A 20,327-nucleotide genomic window follows, 5' to 3' on the forward strand; every position below is an offset into this window, starting at 1 on the left:
CATAGGCTCTAAGCAGACTTCCTTCACAGGGGTGGATTTATTTAACTTGAAAATTTAAAAGAGATGTTGAAGGTGAAATACTTATTTGAGTCCAATACATGTGTGATTTGCATTTTTTTCTTGGGTAGTTTTATTGTTCTAAGGAAATACAGGGAATATGTTGTATGAACACCCATAATATTAACATTTATTTTGAAGAATATTTGCCTTCCAAACGTCTTGAGGTTTGATTTTCACGGGCGCTGGGATGAATATAAATCTTGCTGAGCTCAAGTCCCTCTGTCAGCACTTACCTAAGTTTATTTGGAGTGTGGTATTTCTGTCTAAGTTTCCATGCTGTTATGTGAGATCTGAGTGGCTTTGCATACAAAATTACCTGGCCGTTGACTTGTATTGTGACTTTGGGCAAGGCAATTAGGGTCAAAATTTTAAAGGAATGAAGGAAATTAAAAATACAGACAGATTAGCTTTTGGATTTTAAAATGAAGAAATTCATTTTACTATTTAAATTGGTGTGAATTAGGAAGTAGATGCTTCTGAGAATTCCATCAATTGCCTCTCAGCATCTATGTACACCTAAATGTCTTTACAAATCTAGCCACCAGTTACTAGCTTCAGAGATAATTTCCTGGTGAAATTATGTATTAAACTGAGGCAATAGCAGTAGCTATAACTCAGTTGTAGAGCTTCGAATATTACTATGTTACTCTGACTATAATAACAGTACTAAGAGTTTATAGAAAACATACAGTGAAGAGTACCATGCCCAAAATATAGCAAACATTTCTTCTTGAGTTACATTTAAATATTCAAGAAATTGTTTTTAAAAAATCTGAAAAAAAGGATATGCTTTTAGAGAAATTGTTTCTCTGGGAAGGTATTTGATTCGGCAAATGTTGCCACTTACTCTGCAATTAAAAAAAAAAAAAAAAAAAAAAAACAATACAATGTGGCTTGTACAGATAATTTTTATCTTTAGATTTTGTGTTTTCAGGAAGACATAAATCCTGGTTTCCTGCTTCGGAACTAGGTTTGTCATCATAAGTGAATACATTCATTTTTCCAATAAGTTAATAGTGAACAGAGCCCTAAGTGTGGCATTCCTGCTTGTCTGGCAGTGTGCAAATTCTGTAGATGCTTTTTGCATATGGGTATTTGAAAACTTCATTTATGGAGACTCCTTATTAATAAGTTAATTTTCAAATTGACACTTTGCTACCTTTAAAGTTCCAGTTTTGATTCCAGAAGTGCAGGACAGCTAGCTAGAGCTAGCAAGGTGTTTACAACCAGTTTTCTTGTGTTTAGTCTCGGGTACAGCTAAGGACTGCAGCTCAGGGCAAGGATAGCAGCTGTGTTGAGCAGTAACACATGGACTGACCACAAATCTACTCTTTGCCTGTTCCAGGATTATCATCTTTTTATGTTACTTCTTCTCTGTGCTTCCATTCACCATCTGGAACAAGTGACACAAGTATGGTGCTGGTAGTGCTCACAAAAACACAGAGATATTGTGAACATTGCGTGTGTTTACAATTCTGATTTTGTTATGTTTGTTTTTTTTTTTTTTTTCCCCACATACAATGCCCTTTGAGCCGTAGAAGTAGCTTAGACAGAAGGTTGCAGGGACTTGGCAACACTCTAAGGGTGTGTGTATGTTTGTGTGTCTGTGTTAAGGTGCAAGGAAAAATGTATATGGCTAATCTTATCCCACTTTAATTAATGGGACTTTCACACTTCTGAGTGAGTATTCACCTGTGACCATCAGGGCCCTGCCTTAAGCATGAGTGACACTGAGTGAGGAGTATTCACCTGGAGGTTTGATTTGGTTTTGATTCCACTACTGTTTATATACAAATAATCAAGACAATTGCTTGTGTGAAACAGATCGTTTTCTTTCATCTCTGTTATAAAACAGCCGAATTATGGAAACCAGCAGTATGGACCAAATAGCCAGTTTCCAAACCAGCCTGGTCAGTATCCCACTCCCAACCCTCCAAGACCCCTTACGTCTCCCAACTATCCTGGACAGAGGATGCCAAGCCAGCAAAACACAGGGCAGTACCCTCCTCCAACAGTCAACATGGGGCAGTATTACAAGGTAAGAATTCTTAAATTATCATTTGCATTCTGGTACGTGTTTATGGATGAAGTCATACTCCTGACTTCTTGGCTACTGCTTTTGCGTAATTAAATGAAAGGTAGAAAAAAAGCACAGTGCTTATACTCATGTTTGGGATATCACAGGATCAAGTTAATTAGCCAAGTTGAATCGCAACTTCAGAGCGGTTCATAAAGAAAACTGAATGTTACTGTGGCTCATTAGAGGCTTTTGGTTCCACTTTAAATACATCATGTAAAAATAAGTGCATAATGGGATACAGCTGTAATATTTTCACCTATTCATGGCATACTATAAAAATACAACTTTGGAAATTTGTAATAAACAAGTTCCACATTGCAGATGCCCAATTTCAGACCTACAGCGGTCACTGTTGGATCAAACCAGCCCCAAATAAAAAGCTGTTCCAGCTGTAGAATTCATCTTTGAACTGAAGCTTGCGTGACTTTTTCTCCCACTTCTCCCTTCTGTTTTCTTCATTTTTTTTTCTCTGTGGTGCTTGTTGGAAGAAGTAGAACTGTTCAAATGTTGTATAAAACATTTTTTATGGAATTATCTTGAGCACTTCTGGTTATCCAAGTTGAGTCTGTACTGAGGGCCTTCTGAGGTTTGATATCTTTGAAGTGCACACAAAAGGGGTCTTTTGCACACAGGTACTCCAGTGAATATATAAAAACTGGGTGGACCGTGGATGGTCTGACCTGCTCCTAAAACTTTATCTGTTAAAGTCTCTGGACTACCTTCTGATTTTGAAGGTTGAAAGTTGCGCATTGGTCTTGAATTGGAATTGTTCTGGTGTGCTTCACTCAGAAAACATGCCATTGAAATAAGATCCCCCCCCCAAAAAAAAAAACAACACACCTTTACTATAGAGCATCTGTCCTGCATGCTACCAAGCTGTCCACTGCAACGCCCTCAGGAAAGCTCGTTGCATGATGGTGGCTTTTGCAGTACACTGTCAGGAAGAACACGGTAAGGATCCTCAACAACAGTGGTTCCAATGCAGTCACTTATGTTAAAATAGCAGCACCAGATTCCTCTGAAGTTTTTAAGTGACAGATTTTTTTAAATACATTTCTCTTTATTTTATTTGAGTTAGAAGATTTTTGTTTATGGAATAGTTCTAACAGGGGATTTGTGGTCTTTTCAATGCACACCTATTTTGTATTCAAATATAGACTGTTCTGGAAGCAGTTTGATAATAAGAGACCTTGTCAAGAAGGGAGATTATCCTGGCTAGGAGAAATTCCACCTTACCATAGACAGGATCTCAATCTCTGGACCATAATGATTGTGGAGACAGTAACTGTGTGTTAAAGAAAAAAGCAGAGAAAATAGATTGAAAATGTAAATTCCTAAGAATTGCCTTCTAGAATGCCTTCCAGAATGCAGCTCTCTTTTGGGGCACTTCAGAGTACCGCAGGCTAGCAGTACAGCATTTAGATATAGCATCAGATTTGAGGTCCTGATATTTTGGCTGCCTGTAAAGATTTTCATCTTATGACACTTTTGTGTGTGCGCTTATGGTACGCAAACTTATTAAAAGAGGGTGCCAAGCAGTTGCAGTTTTGTTTAGTGTCATCATCCTTCGCGTGATTGTTTCTGGTTTGTTCTGTTACCTCTAGCCTTCTCCTTAATTACAAGAAACAAAACCAATGGGGTTTTAATATTAAAACTACGATTTATAATTAACAATCTGTTTTCTGTTAGCTTGCCTTACTTAGCAGCAAACAGAACAGAGTGTCAGTTGTAGGTACACAGAATAAAAAATGTCCCCTGAGCGCCAGAGCTTTCATTCCAAGTTGGACAGGGGTGGGGAGGAAAAGGACAGATAGAAGTTAAGGGGTCACAGACAGTCTAATAATGTGTCCTTGGGTTTTGTTTTTCATGTAGGCTTTTGTGCAGCAGGGCTGTTTTGGGAGAAAGCCAAGTAGATGTAAAGGGCTGGATGGGCTGGAGTGGTGTGGAGAGACAGAAGCAGTTGGTTTTGGAAAGAGAGCATTCAGTGGAACGTGTTAAGCCTCTTAGCAGCCTTGCTTATATCTAGTCATTGCCAGAACTAAACTGGCTGGTCTGCTGGTTTCAGTTCCTGCTTTGCTCTTCTAGTCTGCTTCTTCCCTGAAGGCCTCGTGGGACGTCCTGCGGTTTCTCATCCTTCTGGAGACAGAGGGGCCTCCCTACCTTGTTTGTAGTCCTTGGTGTTTGATAGCAGTGCAGTTCACAAAGCTTATTATTCTTGTTTCAGACTGCTATAACAATGTGATGTTATTTATTTTCTAGCCATCAAGGCCTGTACCTGTGGCAAATTACCCTCATTCACCTGTTCCAGGAAACCCCACGCCACCTATGACTCCAGGGAGCAATATTCCTCCATACCTATCACCTAACCAGGATGTCAAACCACCATTCCCACCTGACATTAAGCCAAATATCAATGCTTTACCACCACCTCCAAGTGAGTAGCAAGCAGAACACTCCCACAGCCCTTTATTGTCACTCCATTCTCAGCCATATACATTTCAGTCTGGACAAAGGTCTGATTGCTGCTCTGGGAGCAGCCCAGATTGCTGTGTTTTAATAGGTGGCATGGCCCAGCTGCACAGTGCAGGCTCACTAGAGTGGGTGGACAGGAAAAGGAAAGATTGCTGTCCCTTGCTAATGTAGAGTATCCGAAAAGTTCTTTAAAGTTAAACTTGTAAGGATGTTACTCCTGAAGTATTCCTTTGATACACTTCCTGAGGATAAAACACTTAATTTTGAGTTGGGTTGTGTGCTTGGTAGACTTGTTGATTGTATGAACTTTTATTGTTGTATATTTTGTTCAAGGGCAAAGTCATTCATTGAACATTACAGCAGAATGGCATACGACGTGAATATTTATGGCAGTGTCTCTGTTGTGATCCATACAGGCTTCTTAAGAATATTCAGTAGTATGCCAAAAATTGATATATGTTCCGTTCAAAGCCATTCAACCTCACAGCTTCATTTGGCTGGGAACAGGGAAGGAATAACAAGATCTCTATGGCTGTATACTAGCACAAGATGTTTGATGTTTTTAAGTGACTGATGAACAGTAGGAGATAGCATATACTAGGGAATTGGAGAATCTTTGTTTCGTATAAAAGGACTTCTGCTGAATTAGCACTTTGCAGGCAGTGTTTGCACTTGAGGATAACTGAACAATGAAGTTGAAGAAGTTGGCCTGCAGTATTGTTTGGGCAAGAACATAGCATTTAAAGGTGTTTGGTCTGCACGGTTTAGCTGTGAGTTACCACAAAACCTTGTGATACGAGGTCAGACAGTAATTGCGTGCCGGTATCTTGGGTCTTTGGAAAGGTTCAACTGAAACTAATTGAATAATGTTGTTCCCAGCTCAAAGCAGGAGAAATAACTAAATGTTATTACAGTTGGCCATAATCAAGAGATTTGTTGTCAGTCTTCCACTAACAGACTAAGGCTGGACACTGATCCTATCTAGTAATAAAAAGTGCAAGTCCTTGCCATGTTTGGATTATGTTTCTGTCCGGAATGCTAGGGTCCTGATGTTAAGTGTGGGAGAACATAAGACTTGGGTTTGTCATGCTTATCAACTGGAGCCTTTCACTTGTATCAGTTAGATCTTTTAGCTACTTGTGATTTTCTTTTGTGTGTGTATGAACCTGCTAAGTTAAACCCAGTAGCAGATCACTGTGCCATTTGTTACTATTCTGTATAAATATACACATTATTATTGCACTGCAGATGCTAAAGGGAAAGTTCACGCTTTCTCTCCCTCTTCGATCCCAGCCAACCACAATGATGAGCTCCGTCTGACATTTCCCGTGAGAGATGGTGTTGTGTTGGAGCCCTTCCGGCTGGAACACAACCTGGCAGTCAGTAACCATGTCTTTCACTTACGGCCAACTGTTCATCAAACGCTGATGTGGAGGTAAGCTCAGTCTTCTTGTGAGGAAGTCTAGCACCAGCGATGGAGAAATGGCAGGCCAGATGGACTTAATTCAGGCCAGATGAAATTACCATTAATTTCATTTGAAAAATCATGGTCTAGTTGGGAAAAATTCTTTGTAAAAACTCACAGATAAACTCACCTGTTGCTTCACAGAGACAACACGTACTAAAATGTTTTCTAATGCATGTTTTGTCCCCTTACTGATAGTACATGGATAGCATACAGTGGCTGAAAAGTCAATTTGTCAGCATCATTTCTGCTCTGGTTAGAATGAGAGTAGGAAGTCCATGACCAACACCAGCACAAACTTTGATGGAGGAGACTCTGAAGTACCTTGTGGCCTGTGAAATGTTGGCTGCAGGAGTAGCTATGCAGGACTGTTAGTTTCTGCTGAAATTACATGGTTGAGCGTCTGATAATGAAAAATAACACACTAAAGAAGGATCTGATTTAGAGGTTTGGTAAAATCAGTTAGAAAGACAAGTGCTTAAATCTGACTTCCTACATTCCCCCTCTCTTATGACTCCACAAGTAAGGATGGGTCAGAAATATTTGGGGCATAGCTTTTCATGTGCAAAGTCTTCTATTTTTCAGTTACAGCAAGTACTACTACTTTCCGGCACAGAGGAATAGTTTTCCTAGGTGTTACTTTACTATATTTAATTTAGATTTGCATAAGTGATTCCAGGATATGTTCTGCTTCCATCATACTTATGGAATGACTTTAGATCAACTTACAATCAGAACATTTTTTTGCATGTTTTCAAATACTTCTGAATAACTGTGTCTCATTCTCTTTTTCTCAGAAAGCCTTTGGGTGTTATCCTGTTTTCTTATGAAATTACTTGAACCTGTTTCTGTGCATTGTGGAGTTTGATTGGTTTCTCATTATCTTGTACAGAGGTTGTTTTACAGGTGTAGCTGCTGAGGTGGTAAAACACTGCATCTTCTGCACATTCTCCATTATGGCTGCCTCGCTTTCAGTTTCTTCCTGAGCCTAGATCAAATGCCCCCTGGCCTTAATGGGAATGATAACTGGTAGCTTCAGCTTTTTTCCATTTAAGGCTGTTTTTCCTATTCACTGGTATTCATTTGAGGCTTCTGTTTTTATGGTGTGGAGAGCACATGGTGGGCAGGGGTGGCAGACAGGTGAGCTGGGTTCCCTGCCCCTGGGACAGACTCTGTCTCTAAAGCTGAGGCTGGATGCAGGATACAGGAGTCATTTGCTGCCGCAACGCTCTCCTAACCTGATGTAGCCTGGGGGTTAGAAATGAGAGAGATTTCAGACAGACCACATCCAATAATTAACACCTAACTTTGAGGTCAGTTATTGCTTACTTGCATTTCATTATCGTGGAGTACTAGAAGCAGAGGGAGTTTTGGCAGTTATTTGCCAGTTCTTATTAATAAGTAATCACTACTGGGGATTGTGCTGGCTCATTCAGTAGATTTATAGCGCTGCACTGAGGCATGAGGCTGTTTCTTAATATCTGTTCTTTCTTTCTTCCCTAGCTCACCAAACACATAGCCTTTATTTAAACTTATTTTAATGAAGACTCATAGGTAAACCGTGCACAGGTCTGCTGTTTTGAAAGGCTTGTTAATAGTGGGGAGAATGGATGGTCCTGTAATGAAGTCATTTCAAATTTACCTCAGGGCTGGATGGACTCCAAAAAAATGAATTAGTCACATGTGTGGATGGATTTTGTTTTTATAGAGAATGATGGAATCGAGCCAGGTCTGAATATTTTTCTGCCAGTTAAAATATTCGGTAAAACCTCTCACGTGTACACCCATAATTAATAGCAGTGCAACTATTTTTCTTCCCATTGGGAACTCTTCATGGTTATGAGAAGCAGAAGATTGAAGGCAAGAAAAATGTTGCCTTGAAGCTGGCTCAGTCTTAGCACCGCTCAGTTATTAACAATGTCCCACTGTGGGGCTGCATGCTAGGAACGTGAGTCTCTGTCCCCACTCTGAGGCTTTCAGAAGACCTGGACAGAGCTGTCAGGAATGGACAAATTCGGATTGTTTTTTAAATTATAGGTGCTACGTCTGATTTCCTCTGGGTTTGTTTGATTGTTGCATGTTCTCTTAAGGTGAGAATCTCTAGTAGATCGTGCAGAGAGAGCTTTCAAAACTTGGTAGTAAAATACTGGGGGGGGGATGGGGGGAAATGGGAACACTTGATTTAGATGGATTATTTTTGAAAGGTTAGGTGATTTGTATTCTATACTTTTCTTTATTAAAAAACATGCTTTTGTCCAGTACTAAGTCTTGATGTTTTGAAATCTAGAAAAGACTATGTTAAGTCAGAAATGAAATTTTTATTTCTGGAAAAGGAAAATTGAAGTTAAAGTGATGATCTCCTGCATGATCTTTTTCTCATGGGTCTTACAAAGATGTCTTCCTTCAGGCAAGATGAAGAAAAAAGCACCTAGGTTTTCAAGCATAACAGATAAACATTGGGCAGAACATTTCAGCTGTCTTGAACAGCAGAATCCCAGCATTTCAGTTCAGTTCTTCATGTTCTTTTAAAGATCTTCAAATTATTCATTTCTGACACAGCGCTAACATTCGTGTGTGAAACTGTGAAGTCATAGTCTCTACGCACTTAATTTTGATTAACTTTGTCTCAGCCTCTCCCTTTTTTGGAGGTGTTAGAAAACTAATTTTGAGGAGCTGAATAGTGTGTGGAATTTATTATTAGAGAGGTGGGAGGGAGTCATGCTCTGAAAGAAGCTCTAAATTGGGTAGATTTAATCCACAGCTGTGTTAATTTGGAATCACAGAAACACAGGCAGTGAGAAGCAGGGGTCATTTTATCTTAGTTGATTTACCTCTTCCAAGGCAGGATTACCTATATCTCTATTATGTCTGACAAGCATTTGTGCAAAACGTTTTTTAAATACTCTCAAATAGCAAAGGATCCACAATTGTCCTGCACATCCTACTGCAGCACATCACTTTGGTATTCTTAACTGTAACACACAGGAAAGACCTGTCCAACGTTGATGTTTTTCTTTCAGCAGGATCATTCCGCAGTCTGTTTTTGCAAAGTGGTTTGAGATGTTCACCTGGAAAGTCCTTTAGAAGTGTACAATACTAGCATCTTTGTAGTATGCTTGCATCCTTAATTCATCATGACCTGCTTCTCTTAAGGGCTTTTATGAAGAAAGTATGTTATATCCTTTATTGGCAGTAATTTGAGAAAAATAGGCTGACTCATCGTGAAAAAATGTTCGTAGCATCAAAAAGACCTCCTTCTGCAAAGTGAAAGAAAAGTTAAAAGAAAGATTTATTGGTTGTTGTACAGGTCTGACTTGGAATTACAGTTCAAGTGCTATCACCATGAAGACAGACAAATGAACACAAACTGGCCAGCTTCAGTCCAGGTCAGCGTTAATGCAACCCCACTTACCATCGAACGTGGTGACAACAAGACATCTCATAAACCTCTGCACCTAAAGCATGTCTGCCAGCCAGGAAGAAACACGATTCAAATTACAGTCACAGCATGTTGTTGTGTAAGTACATTGAGCTTGCGGCTGCAGCTGCTGATGCTGACTTTGCTTTTTAGTGCAGTTTGCAAATGTTGCCTTAGCTGAAAAAGCCTTCCTCTCATTTTTTTCCCATGGATTTTTCTGATAAGGTGCTTGTTTAATGGTGTTGACACAGGCAGAGTACTAATACTGAAATTTTTGCTGCAGAATTACTGCAGAATATAGTGCTGTCCTTCTGATATATTTGTAAGGACTTGGGGACTAGGGGAGAATGGGAGTTTGATCTTCTAGTTATTTAGTGTGTAACACAGTGGTTGAAGGATTTTAATATGGAAGCAGACTGTGGTAGTGTGGAATGTTTTCCAGTACTAATTTCATTTACTTACCGTATCAAACTGCGATTGGTTTGACATGATAACATCAACCCCATCATCACTGGTGGTGGTGATGATTTTTCATAAAGACATTAAGGTTAAAAACTTGTATCCCATGGTTCAGTGTAGATATGCAGCTTTCCTTTTTCTCCTTTTCTGTGGTGTAGATGCTCTCGGGGGCAAGTCCTATATTTTTAATGCAGATTGTTGCACACATTACAGTTGGAGCTGTTAACTGTTCTGTTGTCACTGACAAGAAAGCAAGCTTCTACCTCTCCCAAGGTCACAGAGTGAGGCACTTTGACAAGAAGGCTTTCACCCATTTTGCTTTACTTCACATTGATGTTTCTCCACATAGTACCATTTATCTGTTGTCTAAGAGCAGGGGCAGCATCCTGTGAATCCACAACAAGCTCTTAGGACTCTGTTGGGGAAGAAGATGCAGTGAGTTCCAATACATCAGTAGCAAATTGTGCAACTTCTGACGGAGTCGAAGGGTAGGTAGGGTAGGCTGTGTCAAAGAATCCAGAATCAGATTTAAGAATAAGTCTTGATGTCAGCGATGAAATACATCAGCCCACTTTATTCTGAATATTAAAAAGAAAATGCAGAATATCTTTACTTTTTTTTTTTAAAGCTGTTACATAGGAATGTGCACTCTGGGAGCAAAGAACAAAATACTGTGTAGTGCTCAGTATATCCCTAAGGGCATGTATGCACTCAGCAGAGCAACACCAGCTTTCATATTTATGCATTAGATTCTTATGAAGCTATGCGTCCAAGGGAGCAGTGCAACTCTGTTCAGCAGTATATGTAGCATATGTGTTTGGTTCTTGTGGTAACAAAATTCATTCTCTTTCAGTCACACTTGTTCGTGTTGCAATTAGTACACCGGCCATCAGTTCGCTCCGTGCTTCAAGGTCTACTAAAGAAACGCCTCCTCCCAGCAGAACATTGTATCACTAAGAGTGAGTTTTGTTTTTTGTGTGGGTGATGACTTTCCAGAATCCTACGTTCAATTGTGATAAGCTATTTCTGCACCAGATTTGCTTGCTTGTTGAAAACTTTTAGCTGCACTGTCAAGAATTTCCAGAACGCCACATGCATAGATGAAATCCTTGGTATACCGAAATGTTGAGGGCTGTTTGGGTGGGGGTAACAAAGTTCCAAAAACGCAGGTTTAATCCCTAATGACATCTCTTCCATCATAGGAGAATGTCTTTTTTTCACCCCATATCTGTTTCTCACTGACTCAAAATCGTTGCACGGAAAGATCCTTCTTTATTCATTTTGGGCTGCTTTAAGTGCTTGCATGGCACTTCTTATAGTTGAAGATACAGCTGAAACACATGTGTGTGATGGTTTGCTGTAAAGGATAGCATTCTAAATGACACAAAATAGACTTACGTGAACAAATTGTCCATTAAAGTGTCTTTTAAAGATTGAAGTGTTGGTCTGCAAGATTTCTACATTAGAATTTAAAGTACATGTGTATTTTCTCACACATATGCATACCTTCTTCCTAAACAGTAAAGAGGAACTTCAGTAGTGTAGCAGCATCCTCTGGTAATGCGACACTAAACGGGGAAGATGGAGTAGAGCAAACTGCTATTAAAGTGTCTCTGAAGTGTCCGATCACATTCCGGCGGATTCAGCTCCCAGCAAGGGGTCATGATTGCAAGCATGTACAAGTGAGTAGATGCCAGTGACCTGGCAGTATTCTTTCAGCCACATGTTGTTACCTTTTGCTTGGTTGTTGTAAGAGAGAGAGATTAATGAAATGTTTTTGTTTTTTTGTTTTTTTTTTTTTTTTTTTTTTTTTTTTTGACTATCAACATAAATAACCAAATATATATGCTTAGTGTAGAGGGAGAAAGTAAGTTACTTGGTTTGGGTTTTAGTTCTAGTAGGGTTCTTTATGGCAGTTGTACTTTTGTCTGACTGAATCAGTTAATACAGTATTTTCCCCTGATTTCCTCTTTTTTGTTGTTATTTTCTTTGTTTCTTTCTGATACGTAGTGCTTTGATCTGGAATCTTACTTGCAACTGAACTGCGAAAGAGGAACTTGGAGGTGTCCAGTATGCAAGTAAGTGCAACCATCCTACATGAAATGCAGGTGTAGATGATTTGACCAAATTCAGATCATATTTAAGGTTATGAAGGAAAGATAATGGATTTGGAAGGGAGAAAATGGGAAAAAAAAAAAGATTTATTACATTTACTTTAAGTCCCAAGAGAATTGTAGTGATATTGCATGAATTCAGGGAACATCCTGGATTATTTTTTTTTTTGAAATTCTGAAACAGTTAACAGTATATCTTCTCACATATATATCTCACATCATACATATTCTCACATCTCAAAATACATACTCTGCCAGCTCTCATCAGGCTATCATTGTATTGTGTAGAGTTCAAAGGAAGCTCAAATATTTGCAGTGATAAGGCAGATATCTACATAAAACTAATGAACTGGGAATTGGTCTTCCTGCAGATTATGAAGTATAAGCAACAAGGAGATTGCAACATGCCATAATAAAAGGATGGGTAGCCTATTCTGGAGTTAGTTTTGTATAATCTTCATGTTGTAATGCCCAAATTAATGAACTTCAAATACATAAATATTAAAAAGGTCGGCATTCAGCTGAGCCTGATGGTGTAAGGATGCCAGATAACTGTCTTAGGTACTGTGCTTTGAGTCACATAGGTATGCAGTGAATAGCTGTGTTCAAGCAGAATGGGAACTTTGGAGACTGCATCATTTTCCAGTACGTAGGTAGGAAATGAAGTTGAATCCTCCAAAGTCAATGTCAAGTGTAAATTAAGGTGAGGGCAGAAAGCAGGAAGGATTCTACTTCACAATAAGGCTGATTTTAAGAAGGTAAAATATTTCCAAGAAGCGGGGAATACAAAAGTTTGAAGTAACTGCCTAAAGAAAAAGAGGGATACCTTGGCATACCTTCAGCCTTACGTTTTGACCAGAGAGCTACTGTACTGCAGAAGAAACAGAAAAAAAAATGCTTTGAAGTGGTCACAGATGACTCATCCTTACATTTAAGTGAGCAGAAAGACTCAGTGTCTGCAAGCCTGTTCAGTGTCTGTAACCTACAGTCCACAGGGTTACAAGTTTGTTACAGCCTCAGCTGAGGAGCCAGTGCTCTTTTGCTCAAGCATCTGTAGCTGTAGCAACTTGCAAGCATCTCTGCAAGTCTCCAGTTGAATCCCTGTGTCAGCTAAAGTTAGCTATATACAGAAGTGGGGATTGTCCATTTTATCTGCTTCTGAGAACATCACAGGCTTGAGATGAGCTTTTTTCAATGAACATCTGTGATTCATAGCTATCCTAAGGTGCAGATGCTTTCTCTGAACTACCTGAACCTTTTCAGTGTTCCAAGTTTGGCTAAAAATCAGAGTAGAATATATTAAAGATACTGGTTGCTTCTTAATTTACATATTAGCAGATTCAAGTCAAAATGTTCATCCTGTTCCTCTAAGTCTGAGCACCTGTATGTAAGAGCATCTGCATTCAGATCTTAGTGCCTACATAACTAAATCATTTCTCATTCGGTTTTGTTCTGTCCCCATCTGTGCTGGTGTTAAGTAAAACAGCTATACTATGTAGTTATTTTGAAGACATATTACAGTGTAGCTCAAAAAAACAGCAAAGATGCAATTTGAAAAAATAGTAGTTCGAGGTGATGATCACGGGAGAGATTTGCTGTGTTTGAAACGACTATAAATCTGAAATACAATTCAATAAAAACAACAATTTAAAAGATGCAAAGAGTTTGTGGATACGTAGAAATGCAGGTATCCTTCTTTCATATATTTGGTGTTAAAATCTATTATCCTGGTATTGCAGATGTAAAACTGAAACTGTTTGTCCGATGTCATTATTAATTATGTGTTAAAGATAGTAAGTTCGTGGATCCCAGTCTGCTGATTTCATCACTAACCTATCCTTCCATCCTTCTTTCCAACACATGCAGAGATATTCTAATACGGAGGGATGGTTGTTTTCTTTTTTTTCTTTCCTAGTAAAACCGCTCTGCTGGAGGGCTTGGAGGTTGACCAGTACATGTGGGGTATTCTGAATGCTATACAAAAGTAAGTGAATTTTCTGATATCCAAGACTAAGTAATTAGGAGATATGTTAATGAATGCTGAGACAGTCATGCCAAAGTAGATCTTAGTGATTCAACTTGAGTGTTCAGTTTCATGGCTCCTTGGTGGTGCTAGCAATATCAGTGAGTGTAGCTAATGATAGAGTGAGTCAGTTTCCTTCTACTTAATAGATCTTCTTTGGGTCTTCTCTCGGTGATAGCCTCATCAGTGAAGCAGAATGGAGACTGAGAATGGAGGATTAAATGTTTTCTTGTATTTAGAAATAGTCCCTCTGATTCATATAGAGTAGACCACAGATATGCTTGGATTTCATTGTGTGGATGAAAACAGGCATATGCTCTCAGAGTTGCCTTTTCTAAAACTTGCTTGCAGCACACACTTGGGGAGTGAAAGATCATGAGGTTGTATACACGAGAGCATTTCAGAACAATTATTACTATGCGGTTCCTTATGAAAATTTCAACAGAAATGATAGGAGGAAAAAAAAAGAGCAATTAACATGATAGAATTCTCACATTATTTTGCAGCTCAGAGTTTGAAGAAGTTACCATTGATCCAACTTGCAGTTGGAGGCCAGTCCCTATAAAGTCAGATATTCACATCAAAGATGATCCAGATGGTATTCCCTCAAAAAGATTTAAGACCATGAGTCCAAGCCAGATGATCATGCCGAATGTGATGGAGATGATTGCAGCTTTGGGTCCTGGGCCGTCACCTTACCCATCCCTCCCACCTCCTCCAGGAGGCAACAACTCCACTGAATATGGTAACCAAGGTTAGTTTTACATCCTTGCGCACTACAAGTTGTCACTGTAGAAGTCATGGTGCAGTCATCGTTGTGATCCGGTTATGTCTCTGCATCTTTTCACCAAGACTCATAAGGGAAGTAAAATGTATATGGCTGCTGTTCTGAACTTCTGCATTAAACTTTTCATTTAAGATTCATCTGGTTAGAGGAAAATGTGTTCTAGTAAGGAAATCGGTGATTGTTGAATTTCTTGCCATGTGGTGCTCCCTGAATCAATGGACACTGTATGTTCCCTTATGTATTCATGGCTTGCCACAGTATGCATCTCTCTTTGTCTTTTCTGTCCGTTTTCCTTCTGTCCCTCTATTCAAGGAAAGGCTTCTGATGCTACATTAGTTACAAAGCAGCGAACCTGACTCATTAATCCTGCCACTTGGTCCACCAAGTTTAACGTGTGGCCAGATGGTTAACATGTCATAGGCTGCCCAGAAAGTGGGTGATTTTTCAAGAACTTGTAACTGCTTTGCAAGCACCTTGGCATTAGAAAATGACTTCTGAGATCCTGTATCCAGTGTTGCCGGTTTGAGAAACGTGGAACTAAATCCAAGCAGTGGAAATACTTCTTAAATGACTGGTATACTGTGAATAACTAAATTAGTGACAATTCTGAAAATACGAAACCAGAGACTGTTCCTTTTGCATGTAATGTGATATGACTCAGTTCAGCTCTGAGAAAAGACCAACTGTTCACACCATCAGAATCCCCAAATTGATTACAAGGTGATATATGTGCTTTTTGCAGGCATCTGAAGAAAAATGTCGCTTGCATGCAAAATATGGTTAATTTGCTCCAATGACTGCAAAACTGATGACAGATGATAAAACTTTTCAGGTTTTCAAACAGATGAATGATTACTATAACAAAGCCAAGAGCATTGAATCACAATTTTTTCTGTATTTAAGTAGGAGTGAAATGCAGTCAGAGCATGAGAACAGACCATCTTTCTTCATCATCTCTCTAGCTCTTTTACTCGGAAATGGACACAGTAGTCAAGTAAACTGGGTTGTAGGGTTTGTTTAGCAATTGCTGCCTAGACTGTTATTTCGCTCCCATCCCCTGTAGGTCCTGTAAATCCTTGCGTACACTACCTCATAGTTTCATTCTCCATCGGTATGTGTGGTGAAACTTAGTGTTTAGAATTAGGTAATGTCCTCTGATTAACAGTACTCTACAAAAAATAGTAGTGTTATTACTGCCGTGGTTTATATTTCTTTATTTGGTTATGTCAGTAAGTATACTGAAGTATATAATTTGTAAATATAGTGAGTACTTGGTAATACAAGACCTTGTGCCAGTTCCCTGCTATTAATTTTTCCTGAGAAGCAAGGCAAGAGCAGTTACGTTCTGTGAGACTTATCCAGTTTGCAGATTAACAAAAAGAGAATTAGTAAGGCTCTGTGGTATTTACATGACAGATCAAAGTCCGACTTCTCTGAGAAATACTCTTACATGGCTAATGACTTCTATTCCTGTGAGATTAAACTTCTGCTTATGAAGCTGTGCTGAAGAGCCAGTGATGCAGCTACTTGAATTTGTTGAACTCCCTTCTTGACTCAAGCATTCAAAGCTGCTGTACTTCAGCTGAGAAACCTCAGGCTCTCCGTGCAAGCTGTAAAGCTATTCCGTTATTTCAGAGTTCAGCATCATCCAGTTTGGTCACTTACATGAAATAGCTTCATGGCTTTAGTTCAGTTTTGTTCTTTGTAGCAAACAAACCACCAGAGTCAGAATCTCAGGTGGAAGTGTTAACAGAGGGATCAAAACAGAAAAGAATATGGAGACTAAATTCCCTGTACTCTGATACATGCTTACTTAAGAATTAAGGTGACACTCATAGGGCTGAGGTGGAAGTGATCAAAATGTTCTGGTAATGGCCATACAATATTTGTTGTGAAGATCAGCAGAAGGCCCCAGGCTTTTTGCTAAATGGTAAATGTGTCAGAGTTAAATCCAGATCATTTAGTCTGAATTGATGTGGGATTTTGGTGCTTCGGAGAACATAATTTCTGTCCAAAGTTAGGTAGATTTCAAAAATTCACTAATTTTCATTACAAAAATGCATATCCACAGGCTGAAACACTAAATACAGTGAGGCAATTTGTAACTCTGAAAATGAGAATAGATATGTTTCCAGAAGGGAAAAATTGATTATGTATTTCCAGACAGTCAAGTGAATTTTACTAGGTTTCTTGGGAAGGAAGCAGTATTACCTCAAAAATCTCAGTTAGACAAGAAGGCCTCTTCTGCATTATCTTAATGGAAATTGCCTGTTTATACTGAAGAAGAGGAGGTAAAAGAGATGCTGTGCTATGAACTGGTACTGTGGCAACTTCCTGATACCGCTCTGTCAGTTAGCTTCATCAGAAACCGAAGCAATACTACAGTCCTACTGAGGGCATAGAAACGTAGATAAAAATAACGCAGGTGTCCTATATATAATTTGTGCTTGGGCAGTGAGTCACAGTTTCACTGTGATACTTCCAGATGCAAATATTCCATAGAGTTTAATATTCCTTTGACTTTTTGTCTTGCTTAAGCAGTGACTGAACAGTTGTTCAGTGTCAGCAGTTTTCAATGAGTTTTAAAACGAACGTGAACTGCTACAGTGAATCCTAATACTCTTAGCGGTAGCCAGTATTTGAAAGTCAAATGACATTTTTTCCTCCCTATTCTTCCAGCTGCCTCTTGGAATGGGGAGTGCAACATTGCCACCACATTCGGCATCTGTTTCCCCATGCTATGCAAGGAGGATGTGGCACTGCACAGCTTTTACAAGAGACTCTGAAAAGTCAGTGTCAGGAAAAAAAAAATCATACATATAATATCTGTTTCTCTTCTAGGCAACAGTTACCAAGGTCATGGTAACTTTGATTTTCCACACGGGAATCCTGGTGGAACGTCTATGAACGACTTCATGCATGGGCCCCAGCTGTCACATCCCCCAGACATGCCCAGCAGTATGGCAGCTCTTGACAAACCTCTGAGTCACCCCATGCAGGAATCTGTAAGTAATGGCGCTGAAGACGTAGAACGTTCTTTGTGGGAGTAAGGAGCAATCCTCAGGACTTTGTGATCTGCTCTTACTTCTTTGCGGATTCCTAGCTTTGGCAGTTCTTGAAATAGAATAGCCCTGAGAAATGCTGTCAGAGATGCCATTTTTAAGTTTTGGTCTTTTCAGGTTTGTGGAGAGACATTCTTGAGGTTTTTTGAACTGTTGTTTAAGCTTGTTTACCTGAAAGAGACAACCTGGCTCGGTGTGCTTGTGTTAATCATTGTGCTTTGCTCTGACACCTAAAAAGACTAGCGTTTGTTCCCTGGGCCAGCAGAGTCTGTGAATACCCATCCTCAGCAGACAGCTTGTAAGACATTCACTGACTTCAAAGTAGGGACAGTATCTTCCCTGGCTTTGTCCCTGAGGGCAAAATTTGCATCAAAGTATATTGAAAGAGAATTCTACACAAGTAGAATGAAAGGCACCTTTAGGCTTTTGGGAATAGGACAAACCTGTAGATTTCAAGGAGGGATGCTGCCACTGGTCTGAGGGTATATCAATGTAAGAGATGTAAAAAAATGGAAGTTCCTCAGGTCTCAGTTGGAGAGGCAGAAATGTGTTAGAAAAACAGCTTGCTCAATACACTAAGGGTTATATACAGAACTTTAAGTTCTGTATATAATGGTTATATACAGAACTTTATGTCCAGAAAATGTAGTACTGCACCAACTAGGTGATAGAAAAGCTACGACCAGCATTTAATTCTTAGGCATGGCTAATCACCTATTTTAACTCTGTGTGGTGTGTGTGTGTGTATTCTTTTATATTCATTTAAGTTACAGGGCAGGGGCTGTATAGCATACTGCACAGGAAGGATGTTTAACTTGATAAGTCATCTGTGCCATGTCTTTAGTGAGTACTAGAAAGCACAATTTCAAAATGTAATGAGGAAATGTGGTAGCAGATGCTTAGCAAAAGCCTACTCAGTCAATGTCTCCACTAGCTGGCAGTGGGTTTTCCAAGGAGGATGGTGAGAAATAGGAAGGGAGCGGAGAGAGGGTTCTTAGTATAGCTTGGAGTGATCCCAACTAAGAAGATGACTGTCTGCAAAGAGTCCAGAAACTGTAATAACTTTACCACATAACAGGCTAATAAAGGACAGAGCAAGCACGCTGTAAATTTAATTTTACTTTGGCAAATTTCACATACCGAGTTTAATGAGTAGTCTGAATTATCTGCATCAGAACCAACCGTACAACAGTGAGGATAACTGTTACCAATCTGAACCACTCACACACAGCTGCTGTCCTTTGAATCAATGCCACAGGGAATTCTTTTGTGCCTCCCATTACATGACACCTACATCTCCACTCCATCAGTAACTGCTTTACCTTTGCTATAGTAGCTGCCCCGGTGAAGTTTCTGAAGTGGTTGAATATGAAAGTGAAGAATCTGTGGCTTTCTGAAAATTGGACTCCTTACAGATAATAGCAAAGTTAAAAGCTGCTCACAGCTATACATATTGCAGAATTATATTAACATTTGCCCAAATCCCCTCTTAGATTTTTGGTTCTGTGGGCCAGTCTGTAGCAGAACTAATACGTGCTTTTGATAGCTGGCAATTAAAGTAAACCTTTGCCTCACTTCTCCCTCATCTATCGTGATATGCAAGGTATGCTGTTTGGGAAAGGGAAGTGGCAGGCTCCATCTGGTTTATGTCACTGGGTGATTTTCCCTAGTAAGTATCAGTTTTCAGGTCTAGTAGCACAAGGGAGTTAGACTGACCTTGCCAATTCGGCCACGCAAGTCTTTAGACCACATTTGTGGACTCCTTAGTTAGTACTCCTGCTCAGCTTTTTCAGTATTACAAAGTCTCTGCTTTCCTTTTTCTATTTTTTCCTTCTTGCTCTCTTCTCTCCCAGAAATGAACTGTTGGTAGCAGACTCGAGGAAAGTCACTTTAAAATTTCTGCTTTTAGAGAAACACATGCCATTAACATACTTCTGAACTGCGTAACTCAATGTCTTCAGACTGACACCTCTATATGAAAGTAACTATAAATCACATTACATAATTGAACTAAGGTTTCACGATGTTGTCTGTACTCTTGTCTGGCTTTCTGTTTTTCTTTTTTACACATACAAGGTATAGTTTGTTTTCATCTACTATTCACTTTGTCTGTTTCATGTCCAAAAGGCAAGTCAGGAGATGTCTGGTCCTTCTAGACCAGAGGTCTATTTCTAACTGAAATCGATTCGAGCTGAATGCTGCTGAGAAAGTTCCTAATTTTCCCATTCTGAAGATTTATGTGGTAGCCTGCTCTCATATAATAGTAGCAGGAAGAGTTGGTCACTCCAGACACACTCTGTAGGTCACTCCAGAAAATGCAGATGTGTTTCTCCAGTGTAAATAGGGCTGGGTAACAAAGGGCTGGATTGTCAGAACCATCTTCTGTC

General features: G+C 39.4%; 1 protein-coding gene across 7 annotated transcripts in view; it reads left to right on the forward strand.

Moving 5' to 3' along the window:
• Positions 1 to 20,327, forward strand: part of ZMIZ1 (zinc finger MIZ-type containing 1) — a 347,031-nt gene that overhangs the window by 314,538 nt on the left and 12,166 nt on the right. For 5 of the 7 annotated variants that reach the window (XM_082764519.1, XM_082764518.1, XM_082764522.1 and 2 more), the window contains 10 exons: positions 1,916 to 2,098; positions 4,400 to 4,574; positions 5,861 to 6,047; positions 9,385 to 9,595; positions 10,808 to 10,913; positions 11,476 to 11,636; positions 11,965 to 12,032; positions 13,984 to 14,052; positions 14,598 to 14,845; positions 17,720 to 17,883. In XM_082764519.1, the coding sequence (XP_082620645.1) occupies positions 1,916 to 2,098; positions 4,400 to 4,574; positions 5,861 to 6,047; positions 9,385 to 9,595; positions 10,808 to 10,913; positions 11,476 to 11,636; positions 11,965 to 12,032; positions 13,984 to 14,052; positions 14,598 to 14,845; positions 17,720 to 17,883 (1,572 nt within the window). The remainder of the gene's footprint in view (positions 1 to 1,915; positions 2,099 to 4,399; positions 4,575 to 5,860; positions 6,048 to 9,384; positions 9,596 to 10,807; positions 10,914 to 11,475; positions 11,637 to 11,964; positions 12,033 to 13,983; positions 14,053 to 14,597; positions 14,846 to 17,719; positions 17,884 to 20,327) is intronic. The other 2 variants (XM_082764521.1, XM_082764524.1) reach the window with 1 other exon arrangement.

Source organism: Aythya marila, assembly GCF_965140915.1.
Source record: "Aythya marila genome assembly, chromosome: 7".
In the NCBI taxonomy this organism is placed as follows: domain Eukaryota; kingdom Metazoa; phylum Chordata; class Aves; order Anseriformes; family Anatidae; genus Aythya; species Aythya marila.